The 16,131-nt window shown below is 39.4% G+C and overlaps 2 protein-coding genes across 2 annotated transcripts; both read right to left on the bottom strand.

Moving 5' to 3' along the window:
- Positions 1-1,259: 1,259 nt before the first annotated feature.
- krtcap3 (keratinocyte associated protein 3) lies at positions 1,260-5,637 on the bottom strand. The gene is made up of 6 exons (XM_077563454.1): positions 5,386-5,637; positions 4,063-4,247; positions 3,845-3,904; positions 3,569-3,766; positions 1,891-2,025; positions 1,260-1,787 (listed from the first exon to the last, which is right to left on the bottom strand). Exons 1-6 carry the CDS (start codon positions 5,396-5,398, stop codon positions 1,716-1,718), a joined length of 663 nt encoding a protein of 220 aa, XP_077419580.1. The 5' UTR covers positions 5,399-5,637; the 3' UTR covers positions 1,260-1,715.
- Positions 5,638-5,844: 207 nt separating this feature from the next.
- LOC144050317 (nuclear receptor-binding protein-like) lies at positions 5,845-15,720 on the bottom strand. The gene is made up of 18 exons (XM_077563453.1): positions 15,547-15,720; positions 14,889-15,245; positions 14,588-14,710; positions 14,379-14,480; positions 14,170-14,259; positions 13,243-13,283; positions 13,062-13,156; positions 12,722-12,805; positions 12,094-12,152; positions 11,908-12,006; positions 11,572-11,704; positions 11,397-11,487; positions 11,245-11,295; positions 10,747-10,882; positions 10,594-10,647; positions 10,457-10,520; positions 8,979-9,034; positions 5,845-7,703 (listed from the first exon to the last, which is right to left on the bottom strand). The coding sequence occupies exons 2-18, from the start codon at positions 15,108-15,110 to the stop codon at positions 7,644-7,646; spliced, it is 1,560 nt and encodes a 519-aa protein (XP_077419579.1). The 5' UTR covers positions 15,111-15,245; positions 15,547-15,720; the 3' UTR covers positions 5,845-7,643.
- Between the last annotated feature and the right edge of the window lie 411 nt (positions 15,721-16,131).

Here is a 16,131-nt window from a genome sequence, read left to right as displayed (position 1 = left end):
CACGCTGAGGGAGGTCGACTCGACCGATATCTCCATTTGTTTGCTTTTAGCTCTACATTAGCCACATTCGTTTGTGACCATTTCATTTTATCCACGGTATATTTAAAAATGGCGGAATATGCAGTGGTGGAGAAGTCTTCCTTACTGACCAAAACACTATCAGAAGAATTTAAAATCTAATATTTTATACATTAAACGGTATTAACGCACTCCCATCAGTCTATATTCTTTATTTTGTAGATTGGATCAAATTATATGTTGTGCATTAATATTGTGGAATGCATTTTGCTCATTTATAAATACATTCTTTTTTTGGTATGCAAGCATTTGGGCATCAGCCATAATCGTCCTGACGTCTTCATTAGCGCTGGTGTTTTTATTTTTATTTTTTACATGAAAAGATCTACTGTATGTGGTGACCTCAAAGTGAGCCTGATGGCACGCGGCCTCACAGACTGATCACTGAGTGATCATATCAGGCAGCACAATGTCAATATTTATCCCTCACACAGTCAGGATTAGTGCTGCGTGCTATGATTCCCTTCCACACGATTGAGCACAGCACTAGATTAACCGTTTCATGGCGAATCTGATGTGATCCTCTCTGTCACTGGGATGTGTGTGTGTGTGTGTGTGTGTGTGTGTGTGTGTGTGTGCGTGCGGTCTGTGAATGCTAAGGCTGCTGGCCCACATAATGGTTCAACCTCTAGACATGAATAATAGTGTTCAGCGAGTAGTCAAATGACCAGTACACAACTTCATGACACTGTACTTGCTCATGCACAAATTAAAATCTTTACAGGCTAAAAAGCGACTCTTTTTTTACTTGTTCAGTCAAGGAATGGATATAATACAAGAATACAAAATTATTACAAACTAATAATTTATGAGCTCATCTATCGATTGTGTGGAATGGTTAATAAAAAGTGGCAAAATAGAATGCACTACAACAATTCAACCAGAGGAGGCGCTGTTGCTTCAGACTCGCCAGTCAATCGTCGGTCAATTCTCTCATTCTATTAAATACATGAAAAATATTTGTTCAATGATTGAAATTCTAATTGTATTAGCCCAATTGTCTACTCTTGTCAGAACTCAGATATGTGCCAAAAACTTTGAAGAACAAACCTTTCTCTATCTTTGAGTGTTTTCTCATTTCCTTTTAAACGGATCTAGAATTTTGTGGTCAACGCAGCCTCATACATACATACTGAGCAAAAAAAACCGCATGCTTCCATTTAACCACACTTTAAAATGAATCATGTCCATTCAGTGCAATTTAATGGGTCCAAGCTATTTTAAAGCCAAATATTATGTCAGTCTGGTCCATACAGTAATCAGACATGAGTCAGTAAAACAAAAGCAATCCACTCCAGTTTTACGTAACTGGTGTACAGTCCTCAACGAGATCAGGTTTGAGGGGTGGTTCAGAATGTTCATCAAAAATACAAAAAGCTGTAAGGTCTAGACATATCATTTTGCTAATTAATTACACTAATACAAAAAAAACATCAACATGAATAAAAACGTACACTATATTCCTTCATATTAAATTCCGCATGAAATGATATTGATAATTCAACGCAAACTCACACACTAAAAAGTGGTCCTGCTGTGACTACATGAATACTGTGTATCAACTAAGAATTCTCCAACTACTTCAAGATTGAAGGATGTGAAAGAATGGAGTATTGTACTTCCAGCATTTTGTTCCATCAGGCATCAGGGTTGACATTTTGGCCAATCAGGCGTGTGCTGTGTGGCGAGCTCTCCGCCTCTTCCTCCATCTGTGACAAAGGAATGACGAGGAACCGAAAAGTAAATGTGTGAGAAAACAAATAATCTACAGCACTTTATGGCCCTCGAACATCACTGCACACACACACGCACCTGTTGTTTGTAGTAGGTTTTTCCACAGGCCAGCAGGCCCCTGAGAGTGAGTCCTACAATGAAGCACCATACCGAAAGGCCACACTCCGTTGCTGCCAACACAGCACTGGGGAACCATATCGCTAGGGTGGTGTCCTAAATTGGATTAAAAATAAAATAATAAGAATAATGGTGGAAAACAGCAACAAATATAGGGACAATTTACAGGGTTTACATTAAGTAATGTCATAGGGATCTACAAAAAAAAATAAAAATATTACTGCACGTTCCTAAGCTTAGAAGAGCCGGTCTTCTTTGTGTATTGTGTTTATACTGCCCCCTGGTGGCCAAGGCGCACAAGATCAGAAGGCAGAGCACAAAGTCAAGCACACTGAAGCATGAAATCATAATATTTTTCACGCATTAACAACTTGTATTACTAATATGGGAGGAAAAAGAAACAAAGAGAAGCATCAAGGAGGAATTAAAATACATTTGAATCTAATCCAAGCATGACAAAACAAACAACAAATAATACATTTTTAGTCTCATTATTCTACAGTAAAATGTATACAATAAATATAATAATATGAATAAACAAATTATATTAACCAATTCTAGAAAAAAGTCCATTCATTCTAAAAACCCACTATTAACTAATTTGCTCCAAAAAAACATATCAATATGTTCTATTTTAAAAGTTTTGTCCCAATGACGTATTTATAAGTTTATTTTATTTTATGCTAGAGCATACAGAAGCCTTTGATGCAGCCTCTCAACTGCAAAGAACGAAATGGTAGTTATTACAAAAACGGCCAGCAGGTGGCAGCAGAGCAAAAGAGATCAACCAGGGCCATGTTGAAAAAAGGCTAATTTTCTCACAATTCTAAATAGATTTGTGAATAATGATGAAACTTTGCTATATTCTAATGCTAATTGTTGCAAAACAGAAACAGATAGAAATATACTTTTTAGCTGATGAAAGAAAAGACTCTAATCTTTCTTTTGGTAGGTTCCACGTTTTTATAGCAATAGAACACAATATTCTGTGGGCCTTGCAAAATCAGTCAAAATCCAGTAAAACAGCTGGGAGTGAAGGGGATTGCTTCATTTAAAATGGCTGGGAGTATGACATAATATGAAAAAAAACTGTATGTTCTATCACATCAACGTACATTTTTTATCTTATCGTATAAGTATTTTTATTTATTATTAATTATATTTCCTCATTCACTGCCATTGACGGCTATAGACGTCAAAAATTCATTTTAATTATTTTTATTAGTTAAACATTTTCCCACTTTTGTTAACAAGAGTATGAAAACCTAGATTTTTTTATTGGATAAGAACAGAAAAAAAGATTATTAAAAATAAAATACAAAATAGTTAAAATTATTTTATTTATTAAAAAAAAAGATTATTAAAAATTAGGAGCGTCAAGTGATTAATTTTTTAAAATCGTAATTAATTCACCATTAATCACAAATGTTATATCTGTTCTAAGTGTACAATTTTTTCCCTAGGTTTTCATACTAAAAAGTGGAAAAAAACGTTAAATAGAAATAGTTAAAATGCTTCAAAATGCATGGGCTTCGAACTTGCATTCTATTAGTTCATCGCGAGATGGCAAAAACATGAATCAAATACTACACAGCTGTATCTTTAATATTAAAGAACTCCTGAGAATGTCCAGACTCACGTAAATGCGCGTGGTGTCGAACGGGCATTGCGCGCTGACAGGAGAGCGAGCGTTGGCGGGCACCACTGTGTCGTTACACCCTCGCATCAGGCCCTGCCCGTTATGCGCCACCGTCACGCCGATGGCCAAGAGGAGACCGGCGCAGCACGCCGCCGACAGCAGGGCGTTCAGGAACGAGGCTACCAGAAGTCCAATGTGCTGGAAACATGCAAAGGCAACATCTTAAACGTGTGATAAGGGCGACCAATCGATGAATGATGTGATTCGAGGTCTTACCAACTTAAACATGCGAAGGTTCTTTGACACCACAATAGCGATGATCCCAGTGGCGATGCTCTGAAATATGGAATCACAAACATGACGGTCTCAGCAGAAGAAAAACAATTGAGTAAAGAAATGTGGCAGCACAAAATAATGGAGCACAGTGACTGTATTGTAGAACCAACTCCCATTCATAGGCAAGCACAGGAAAAGTTCCACTAACCTAAACTTACCAGCATACCCGAGGTGACAGAAATGATGTTTGCTGCTGTGTATTCTGTGGTGATTTCTTGGCTGGGTTTGGAAATGTGTCGCAGGACGCTGCCATGGACGATGGCGCCAAGAATGAAGTTAATGTGGCCCACTAGGATGAGCGCTAAGCCCTTTTGCATCAATCTCCTCGGCCCCTTTTCCTTTTCTGCAAAAACAACACAAGTCAAACATGTGCAACATACTTAAAGTGCACATTTGGATTTACTAGCAAAACACTCTGTTTTTTTGTCTCTTTGTTTGTTTATTAATGTGTCCATGTACTTAAAGAATAAATAAACACCCACAGGCCACGTTAGCTACAACAATTGGGTGACATCATTACCGAGCACTTTTTTAAAATATATTACAATGTATACTTTTAGCACGTCTTATGTTGCTAAAATAAATTATAAACATTAGCCATGTGTATCACACTGAGCACAACAATTTATTACAATTGGGTTAATGTTATTCTCAGAATATATTTTGGGGGGGACAAATGTAAGAAACCCAAACGAATGTACTGTTAATGCCATAATGGAGCCAGTCACAAGTGTAAATTAACTTAACTCGTGACTGGGTGTGAGTTAAGGTTACAGATGAAAACGTTCAGGATTTGGCTGGAGTTGGCACAAATTAAACAAAACTAAACGGTAATCTATTATTAAAAACAGAAACTGTACACATGAAGAGATTAAAAATTAATCTTAATTCAATCAAAATAGTCAATAATACTTTTAACAATAGGTTTATTATTGTAGTTTGCAGTGGGGAATTTAGAACAACGGCACTGTAGGCCCGAAGGGGAGAAATTATGCACAGTACAGTATTTCCAAGTGGTCAGAAGATATAAACAATTCACAACAAATACATACATTAGATTTGAAGAGATGAGTGACTCACTTACCGCATCTCCTCTTCGAAAGTAGGCCAATTATTTTACATGAATACATATGGTAATTCCGCATTACAAATGAGTGCTAATGAGATGTGAAGGTTTCACCACAATGAAGCTGATTTGTTTTTACAGCCTTTGTCGTCTCATTGACTCCCTGAGGGGGCACTACTTTTTTTTTTTTTTTTTCCCCATCGGAGGACTTTCATGTCCGACCAGGTGCCTTTGAGTTGCTGTAGCAGTATAAAAAGCAGAATGAATGAGTGCACGCCGTAAAGATGGTAGAATCCACGATGTAACGTTTTATTGACCGTCATTGTTATTTCCTCTCAGTAGGCCTGCACGTTAACGCGGGCAAAATATATCGAAACCGATAATGCCACATAGTACGTTCAACTTTACAACTCACCAAAAGTACACATATCTTCTTCTCGGCAAGGTGTTTTCCTTTGGCTATGAAACAGATAGCGTCCTAACGACCTTATTTACGAGAAACTTTTCCAACCAGCTTCTTCCCACTGATACCGTTCTCTACTTCCGGCATGACGTCACAGAACCCACCTGACGCTTACCTGCCGAAACATAACTTGCTGGACATAAATTAATAAGTACACTTGCACACAGTAGCGTATAACTGCATTACGTCATAGCGCTATAAAAACGCTTGTGATAGACTACGGCGCATTCCGTCTTTCATACAAATTTGGACGATGTTGCCGCCGTAGAAATGAAACTGCCGTAAACGGATCATCCCTTGTAATGTTGAAAACAGCATGTACAGACATATCAGTTGTATTATTTCTTTTATCAATATAATTGATTTATATCAAAATATGCCACTATTGTACCGATGCAGCAAATATAGCAATTGAAGTTTTTCACACATTTATTTGAAAGAGCAGTCATAATTTGCACATTTTGTCAAGATACACCAATTAGAAAAAAAAACACAGTGACATTCTTGTCATAACCAAAACCCAAATACAACCTTTGGAAGAAAAAAACAACAACAGTTGAACACCATCAATACACACAGAGATTACTTGTAATAACATGATTTTAAGTACTCTTGATTCACTTGATGTCTGTTTTTCCTGGCTATGTGTTGTTGGACGGGTTCATCAATTTGAGCACTTGCACTTATAATGCAACCTCTAAAATCGAATTGGAATTTAAACAACATTTTCTGGGGAATACGCCTCATTTGGAGGTAGACTCATCATGAGAGTTCAGCTCAGGAAGAATCTTAAAGACCAACTCCGCAAGTACAGTATATTTCACAATTATTTTTGGCGTTGTAGGTTTGAATTGAGCAATGCCACCACAGATAAGTACCACTGGTGACTAGAAACTGATGCGCGATATTGGAATGTGCTTCACCGGGTTGTACAGAACAATATTGACAGTAATAAAAGAAGATTGGAATGTACATTGTAAAGGAACTCTCGAAGGCAACAATGACATAACCGGACCCACTCCACCTGACTCGTTCAAGGCTTTGTGCAAAATAGCCACGTGGTCGGTTTTCCGGTATCTGTCCAGGCTGCTCAGTACAATATGGCTAAAATAAGTCAAGAATGGTAATAAAAACAACACAATATACATCGTGTCTCAAAGTTAAGGGAGACTACATATATTACAGTTCTGCTTCAACTACTGTACAATTGACTATGTAACAGATTTTTATAACTGATCCCAATTGCAAAAATAGTTTCCAAATGGTAACACATTGGAACTGATTAATAGAACGGATTGTTACGACTTGGGAGGTAATGGTTGTTCTGGTTTCGGTGTTCTTGATGTCTGTCATGTGCGGACGCGGAGGTTGCAAAGCACAACGTCAAGAAAATGTCAAAGGCAACAAATTGATCAAATTGTCATTCAACTAAAGTGAAATGAAAATAAAGGCAAAAGACAATAAAGTTTGCAAAATTGCCAAGATACCATGACGGTGTGAAAGGGGAACACATATTACACTCACTATCTGTAACATAAATACAATGTGTGAAACTCTCTCCTGAAAATTGATGTATGTTAAAAAACTTTTTTTTTAACAACAGTATATGGCAGCTGATTTCACTATAAAAGGCACAGCCAATAATAAAGTACTGTAGGTAAAACAACCAATAAGACAAAAGAAGCAAAGTGAGATGAGAGGTTTTTAAAGTGGAGTGACATACTGTATAAAAACAAAGAGCAAGAGAAAAACAGTAACACTGAGTTCACAGCCCCTAACCGTAACAGTTTCCATATTCTCTGCAAGATTGTCAGCACAAACACGTCAAACTGAAACGTGCTCTTGTTCCAAAGGCTCGCTAAACAACTGAGCATTCAACGGTTAACGTTTGTTGCTTTTGCACACTACAGTTGTGAGACTAACACTTTCAATTGAACCTGACAGGATGGGTCAAAGAGTTGGGAATGTGCTGTCGTGCAAAAAAGACCAATGAGAATCAATCAACGGGGTGGTCCATGTGACTTGACGACACGGAAAGGCACGGCCTAGCTTATTTGGTATTGTTTAAATGCACTTGTGAAGTTCAACCCTGATGTCACAGAAACGTACACATTTTTGTTTTGTTTTTGGTCACATTCAATTTCAAGAATCCAGCATGTCGAGTGCTTTTGAAGGGAAAATGTAACAGACTTGTTGTGGAGCACCTGGTGCTAGTTAAGCGCTTGACTGAAGCTTTCTTGAAGGAGTGAGGCTATTTTGGTTTGGTCCATCTGCGGAGAGAACACAGGAAACTTAATACATGATGAATATAGAATTAATAATGGAAATAATGTCCAGCCGCATTAGGATGTGGACTGTTGAGGATCAGAAAATTATGCTTTTATTCCCATAATATTGACTCACAAAATGGCTTCTTAGCTCTTGAAAACATTATTTCCATGAATATTAGTGCTGTCAAAGTTAAAGCGTTAACTGATTAATTAATCACAAAAAAATATTAATTTTGACCATAGATGATCCTTTAGCGTGACAGCGGTTGGCTACGTTTAAGGTAGCACAGGTTGTGTTTTAGCGATAAACATAATTACTAGCATTAAAGTAAAGCATTTAATAAATGTTTGCGTAGCACATTTAAAATATATGTCAAAATAATGGGGTCATTTTTTTCCCCATTTTAAATTATGCAAGTAATTAACTGATTAGAAAAAGAGGAGGATGAGCGTGTGCAGTGGATCAAAAAATGTTGAAGACGTCCTTATAACATTAAATGTCAATAGAATCAACACACAGGTGCTCTTCAAATTTGGCTGGGAAAAAAATGTTGATAAAAAAGCCTTTTTTTTTATTATTAAGCGATTAATCGTGATTAATCAAAATTCTAAGATGTGATTCATCTGATTAAAAAAAAAATATATATATATGTATTTATTTTTATTTATTTATCTATTTTTTTTGGGGGGGGGGTCACAATGTTGCAATTTGTAACTTTTCTCTCAATAAAATATGTCATCTAAATTGATTTCCTTCTCCATTTTGGCCATATTGCTCCTTTGTAGTAAGCTGCCAACTATTACAACAAATACGAAACAATACAGCACATTAACACGGGTAAACAATTGACGACACCCACCATTTTGTGTTGTGCCTTCTTGAGCTTTGCTTTGGAAAAGATTGTGCTTTAAGTCATACCTATTCCATTCCTTAGGGTGCTGAAATGTATTTATATTGGTAACTTCCTTGCCTACAAATGTCTACCAATGCAACTGAATGCACTGTTTACTGCACTGTTTACTGCACTAAATATGGACCTAAAGTCCCTCCACTCTTGCACACACATCTGCGTGAACAATACATTAGTGTGGGTGGGAAAGTGGGCCAAAGTGTACATATATGCATATGCAATAGCATTTTTTTTCATCAGGTTCTTCAAGTGGAACTCACTAGAGGGCATGCAGCACAGTCAGTAGTCATTCTTCCTCACAGTTCTACCCACCCACACAGTCAGTCTAACAAAAAAAGAAAAAGAAAAAGTACAATATACACACCTCACAGATGAAGCCCAGTTGCACCAATTCTCCAGCCAAATCTTGAACATTTTCATCTGCAACCCAAAGTCGTAAAGATGTTACATCCCTTTCACACAACGAGAATATGTCGCTCACAAAATCCTGCTCAGGTGACATTTTAATTACCACCCGCCCCCCACCCCTCCCCGCGCCCCTACACTTCATATACTTTACTCAAAAAATGTTGTTCTTATATTATTATTTTATTTTTATTTTCATAGCAAGGATGGACTTGTAATTATGCTTTAGTCATTTCAAGATGACTTTTTTTTTATGCCAAATTCAAACTGAGGGCAAGTCATTTATAGAGACAAAAGGGGCAAAGGTCCAAGTATTGAGCCCTGTGGAATACCCATTTTTACATTTAGAAATGGAGATTTATTTTTGAAGCATGATACATTTGATGTACATCTTAGAAGGATGACCACTATCCAGAATTAATAAGCGCTGCTCAAACCTAATGATAACATTTTTAACAATTTAAAGAACCCACGAAAGGAATGCAGTGCAGTCCATGCAGACGTCGAAGGGGATCAAATAGTTTGTCAATAAAGAAGCCTGACATTCTGAAAAAAGGTTAAAACCAGCAAAAACTGCTCGGCTCTGCCTCTACGTGCAGTGTGAGGAAAAAAAGAGCGTGCGCGTAAAAGCAGAGGAGATTAAGTGTCCAAGTGTGTCAGTGACACGGGAAACTGCAAGCGGCGAAGAGACGGACAGATTTCGACAAAAGAGGTGACAGCTGTCAGCTGCAGTCTCCACTCGAGGGCCGCCTCCTCACACACTTGTAACGTTACACGTCACACATACCTGCGTGTGCAAGCACATTCATTATTCTCACTACTATTCTGTCATTTCCATTCCGTTTGTCACAGGATGTCACATATGTAAATGTGTATGAATTAAAATAGTTGCTTCTAGCTTAATATAATGATCTCCTGCTCCAAGGCAGCTGATTCCAATCGACAGGAACGTTATCAGGCTTATGCAGAGCTTGCTGATGAGCTGATCATATATCAGCTGTGTTGGAGAAGGGAAATATCCAAAATCAGCAGGTTTTCCCACCCCTGATTTAATAACTTGATGCTAATAATGTATTTATTTTTTTTAATTTTTTTTTATCTCGTGTGCCCACCCCTGATCTAAACAGATGTGTTCAATTATGGCTAAGGCTAAGGTCAAGAGAAAAAAAAAAATCCGACATGCAATCTGCTGAAACGCAAAGTGCGAGGTTGTAGGAGGCAGTCTCTGCTGAAAATAGTTAGCACGCTCTGTCAGGCATCTCGCGCTCACTTTCACACATGCCTCAGTGCACACATATGGACACATCCTCAATATTAACACTGTGAGAGGAGAAAAAAAAAAGACAGCACAATTGTAATAGGCAATGATGTCATGAACACCAAATGCTGTACAAACCCTTCTATGCTTGGTGTTAAATGTACTTGTGCGAGGCTTACGAGGTAACATGTCACAGCTTAGATGTCTGTTCAGCTTGTCCTCCAGCTTCAGCAGCAACGTCAGCTAAACAACCAGGAAGAGTAAGCATTACAATTTGAAATCATTTTTTTTTCATTCCAAGGTTAAATAGGCTTACATGATATTTGGGTCCCTCTTCAATGAGTTCAACATTGCACTGCATATGGATGACCTGAAGGAGGGCAAGACAGAAAGCTGAATTCATCCCCTTCTAATATAATAGGCACTTTCACATTCCTATCCAGAAATATGCGCGGCGTCACACACACACCCGCCGTGTCTCCAGCTCCGCAGGCTCAGGCGTGGGGGACTTGACCAAAGGAACGACAACGGGAGATTTAACATTCTGCTGTTGGGGCTGCTTTGGAGAGGAAAGGCCGAACGCCGTTAGGGGATAAATCCCGTTTCTGATTGAGGGAGATGAGGACAGAGATTGGCTTTCGGAGGCTTCGACAATGCAGAAGAAAGATGACTTGGTCAAGTATGAGCCTATTGCTTAGCAACCCAACCCGTAGGCTGCAATATAAAAGTAGTGTGGCATAAGAAAGGAAAATAAAATGAACCCAGTGCAGGTCAACAAGGCTTATTAATGTGTAAAGAAGTGAGAGCACCGTTTGAGGATAACAAAGAGAAAGGGGAAATGAAACAGATCACTTCTGCCCCCAAGTGGAGAAATGAGACAGGGTCATCTTTTGTGAGCAGAATCTTCAACAAGACAACCTTATGAAAACATTACAAAATGATCAAAACATGACTTTTTTTTTCTTACCGAACATCCTCCAGGAATTTATCAAGTTCCAAGGCTGGAAATTGTGAGAGTCTAGAGGAAAAAAAAACATTGGAAATATGAACCGTTTAACTGCCATTAAAAAGCCATGATTCTCATAGCCAGTGACAAAAATGGTGTAAGGGTGTCCTTACTTGAGCTGAACATCATCTTTCCTGTCAGCGATAATGAGATTAGGGTCCAAGTTTTTGGTTATTTCCTGCAGGGCGTTCTCTGGGATCATGTCTGGATGGGCAATTACAAGGCAGCAACAATCAATCTGTATGATCTCTGTTTCTACAAACATCTCCTTATTTAATGGGCTCTCACATTGATGGCTGACAATACAGTGAGCGGCAAGCAGCTTCAGTAGTGGCACTTCAAACAGAGCCTGGTTAAAGAGCAGCTCTCGGGCGGTGGGCCTCGTACACGGGTCGCAATCCAGGCACTTCTGAATGAGCTCCTAAAAAGCACACGACACAAAATCTGTTCAATGAGGAAATATAACTCAAGTTTGGCATGGTATGTCAAGTTTTCCAGAGCCAATCTTCCTACTAAACTTAAACTGTAAAATCCATCCAGCCACCCATTTTCTATAGTTTATCCTCATCATTGTCGCATATAGACAAACAACTGGCATACGTTCACACCGATATTCGGCCTTACCCTTTGTAGCGGGTCCTCCAGCAGCTGTATGGCAGTATTGACGGCATCCTCCGACACGTACGAAGACTCTCCATTTCCTTGGATCTCCAAAAGAGCCATCTGCAACGCACCAATAGTATATTAACATCTTGCGCTGGCCTTGAGCACGCCTCATTTTTTAATTTTGTTTGTGGGTCACTTGAGCACCTCGAGGGCGCACATGCCGAATGAGTAGATGTCTACAGCTGTGTTCACGTCGGTGACGGCTGCAACGAGACGAGGACGAAGACAATAAGAGACAAAAATGTCCACAAGTCAAGCATCAGCACGAGATAGTGGAATAGTCAGGACATTGTGTGTGTAGTTGTCAGTGAGTTTCTTGGCTGCTTCCGGACTACTGTCGAGGTTCCCTTGAGCAATGCACCAAACCAACCACACCTCCGTTAAGAGAGGTCCAGTTGTGTTTACGTGCCGCTTTCCCTATTTCCCTATCTTTTTTTTTTTTTTTGCAACCCTTCATGTGTATGATCTGTGTGGTGTGCAACACGAATATAAAGCAGCGGATTACAAACTGTATAATAGAACTACTACGGTACATGTAAATTTTTCTCTGGCACCCTCTGCTGGTGGAGTTGAGCAGAACGCCTTTTCTACAGAACTCAGTGGTGCACTGCAATTGCAATAAAGACCACTATATTCTATTCTCTAGCCTTAACTCTGCGGACTTTCACACAGTGACACAGCGTCGCACAATCAGATAATCTGGTCTGATTTGGTCTCATTCAGGGTTGGAGCCATTTATACAGACTAGTTGTGCCGTTTAGCCTTCTCTTACCTCCATATTCCGGGGCAAAGAAATGCAAGTTCTTCTGCTCCTCGTGGCATGTCTTCACATGGTTGTTGATGGTGTCTGGAGCAACTGTGGAACAAACAAGATTAAGACAAAAAAAAAAGAGGATCAAAAGTAACTTCTCATTGAGTTGGGTAGAAAAAGCACAAACGGTACATACAGTATTTGTAGTTTGATCTTCAAAGTAGAGTGTTTTGTGTACCCAGATGAAAATAGAGTTTCTAACCATATTATACAATTACGCAATGACAATCAATGCATAGGATTGTCTTGCAACGAATGAAAACTATGTGAGTACAAGTCCCCCCCCCCTTTTTTTTTATACCTGATCCGATCTTGATGAGCCCGTTGTGCTGGATGAAGATGGTGTCGCAGGTCAGGTTGCCGTGGATAATGGGGGGGTCACATGAGTGGAGATAACTGCAGGACAGCAACAACAATGACTCGTGTACATTATTTCCTTATGTGTGCATGTGACCATGAGAGTGGAAGAGCATGAGACCAACCAAAGAGCTGATAGGATCTGCGTGCACCATCTCTTCCAAGCCTGTCAGAAGTACACGGCATCATCAAAAGACTTGTTTTGACAAACCACACTTTGTATCTACTGTGCATTAACGCTGCAAATAATCACACACTAAATCCGCAATTAATCAATTTAACCCAAAATAATGTAAACCTCCTAAATGTGCTTTTTCAAAATTATATAAAATATGTAAATATACTGATTATAAAGTCAACATAATTAAAATTGTGTTTAGTGACACAAGTCCCCATAGCAATTGACAAGTGTAATGGTGTGACTTTGTAAGGAAGTGCTGCCTCCGTCAGGGAAAATTGAATCCACACTGTCTTGTCGAGGCCAGCAGTTGCTTTTTTGGGGATTTGTAGCTCTAAGTGCAGCCAGCTGGTCGTCATGGTAACGAAATCCATACTCACAATTGGTCCATATAAGATGGGTGGACTTGCGTGACACAAGCCTCTCAAAAGGGCTAAGAATTAGGGTGTGTAAAGTGTTCCATAATTCTTGATTCTTGGGGTATTTGGATGAAAACATGTCACAGACACGCTATTAAAAACACATGGGAACCGTTTTAAATTGTGAAAACAAACAAACCCATATGTCTCCTTTCAAATCACTGCATTGTGTACATTGGACATTATAGTGTAAATATGTCTGTGCTTGCATTGGGACCCCTCAGGCCTTTTTTTGGCACAGATTAACTCATATCCCAGAACCGGTTCCCATCCCAGACTTTGCATTTCAATTCTTGAATTCCTGAGGTGCATCAAGCATTCATTTTTAAACGTAGGTTGCGCCTAAAGTTCCACACACTAATATCCTCAATGTTCAACTATTTTATCTACATGTTATACCTCCTGAATTTTTGCATTGTTTCATTTGATAGCGCAAATCCATAGTCATTTATTACCTTTTCATTCATGGCCTTGTGATTCTTTTTGGTCTTCTTCAGAAACTGCTTCAAACTTCCTGATGACATGTACTCAGTAATGAAAATCACCTAAGAGAAGATGATAAATGCTTGTTTGAATATTTAAATAAAGAATAACTATAAGTAGCCGCACTGTATTTATCTATATGTGGAGACACTAGAATGTGTATTCAGTTAACATGACTTACCCGGGCCCGGTTCTCTTTAGTGTCAATCCAGTACTTGTGGAACTTGACAATATTTGCATGCTCCAAATGCATCAGGTTATCAAAAACAGCCTTCACTTTCTCCTGAACACATTGTGCATGTATGAAGTTTTTAAACATATTCACAAATAACAATCTTGAAATCTACCCATCCTAGCCAGTTATCCATTTGTTGTGAAATGAGGCCTGACCTCCAGCAGCTTGAAGTTCTTCCTCTCCGAGAACATGACTTCATTCCACACCACCTCCACCCCTTCCTCGGTATCCATGGCCAAGTATGCCGTGTCTATCCCGGGAACGTTTCGCTGATTCACCTAAAAATAATTCAATCACAAGATTCTATTTTAACTGCATGACAACAGCAACCATAACGACAATACATGAGCTAAAGAGTGTTTAATTTGGTTGAATAATTGATCAATTCATTAGAACTACATGAATTGGAAATAATACAATTAGCTACCTGTCTGTCTGTCCTTCCAAGTGCCTTACCTCCTCTCTTCGCTTCTGCCAACGGCCACAGGGACTCTCCTCCAGGATGTCAGACTCGTCTTCACTTTCCTCCTCCTCCTCAGTGGTGGTCGAGGCAGGGGGCTGTGTGGTGGCCCCACTTTGTACCTGCTGAGCATTACAAGACATATGCCCTGCCGCCGTGGACTCGGCTGTGTTGGCCTCTGCAGGCGGGGGTCCTTTCCCCTCTGCCTCCGCAATCATGGTACCACTTTTCCAGGCTGGACTGTCCTCCTCTCCGCTCCTGCTACCGAGTTGCGTGAGTGACGGCGGGCCTCGTTCTTTCGAGTTATTTACACGTCCATCTTCTCAGAAGGCCTGCCTTTCGATTCTCGGAGGCTGCAAACACATGACAGCGAGGATGAAGTGGGAGTTCATGAACACAGTAACACTCAGCATTGACACCTCTCTCTTCTCCGGACGTCCTTTTAAACTCGTTCCGAAAAAAGAACTAGCTTTGCTCAAACACTACGCACTCTTAAGACTCCGGACAATTTAATTTACGTAAGTCTCTCGCTATTATCAACATTCAGCGTTGTCTCGCACTCATTCGCTAACTTTCACTGCTAACCAAGCTAATAAAAGGTAAATAAACAGCGCGCTAGCATGACATTAGTCCGCCGTAAACGAAGAACTTTACCGTGTAGCACAAAGTCGACGCCACGTTAAGTAGTGCGGCGTTACATGTTGGTGGAAAGAGCTGTGAAATAGTATCAAAAATAGAAAAAAGGGATAGTTAAACGACTTCGTCGGGAAATTTGCTGTTAGTTTTCAAGTCTCCTGTAGCAGGAGTGGGAGGGGCAGGGCAGCTCTTGAGGAGCACCTCTTTGCGCAAAACGACGCAATGTAACTTCACTGGCTCGACCAACGCAGGAAATCACAATTTCTGCAGTTTAAAACTTGAATTTGCTTGCAGTATTATAAATAATTGCATTAACATCCGTAACAGTCAGCCTAGTGGTTGTGTAACAGATCTAGTGTTTTTGTTTGAAATAGTTGGTCATCGTCGTTAGACACGTCAGACATGTGACAGTCAAATTAATGATAAAATACATTTAAAACATGTTTTTATCCACTGCAACTACGTATAAACAAACAAACACACAAATAATTAGGAGAACACTTTGAAGTCTAGTCAAGATAGTGCACCTCTCGCACCATCTGGTTTGAGTAGGAAGAAAAGCGATTGCTCGGTTGTTTAGTGCCATTTGATTTTTATAACAGA

The sequence above is a fragment of the Vanacampus margaritifer genome, chromosome 4 (genome assembly GCF_051991255.1).
Source record: "Vanacampus margaritifer isolate UIUO_Vmar chromosome 4, RoL_Vmar_1.0, whole genome shotgun sequence".
NCBI lineage: Eukaryota > Metazoa > Chordata > Actinopteri > Syngnathiformes > Syngnathidae > Vanacampus > Vanacampus margaritifer.
The sequence above is the reverse complement of the archived record's forward strand: the minus strand, read 5'-3'. Positions and strand labels throughout refer to the sequence as shown.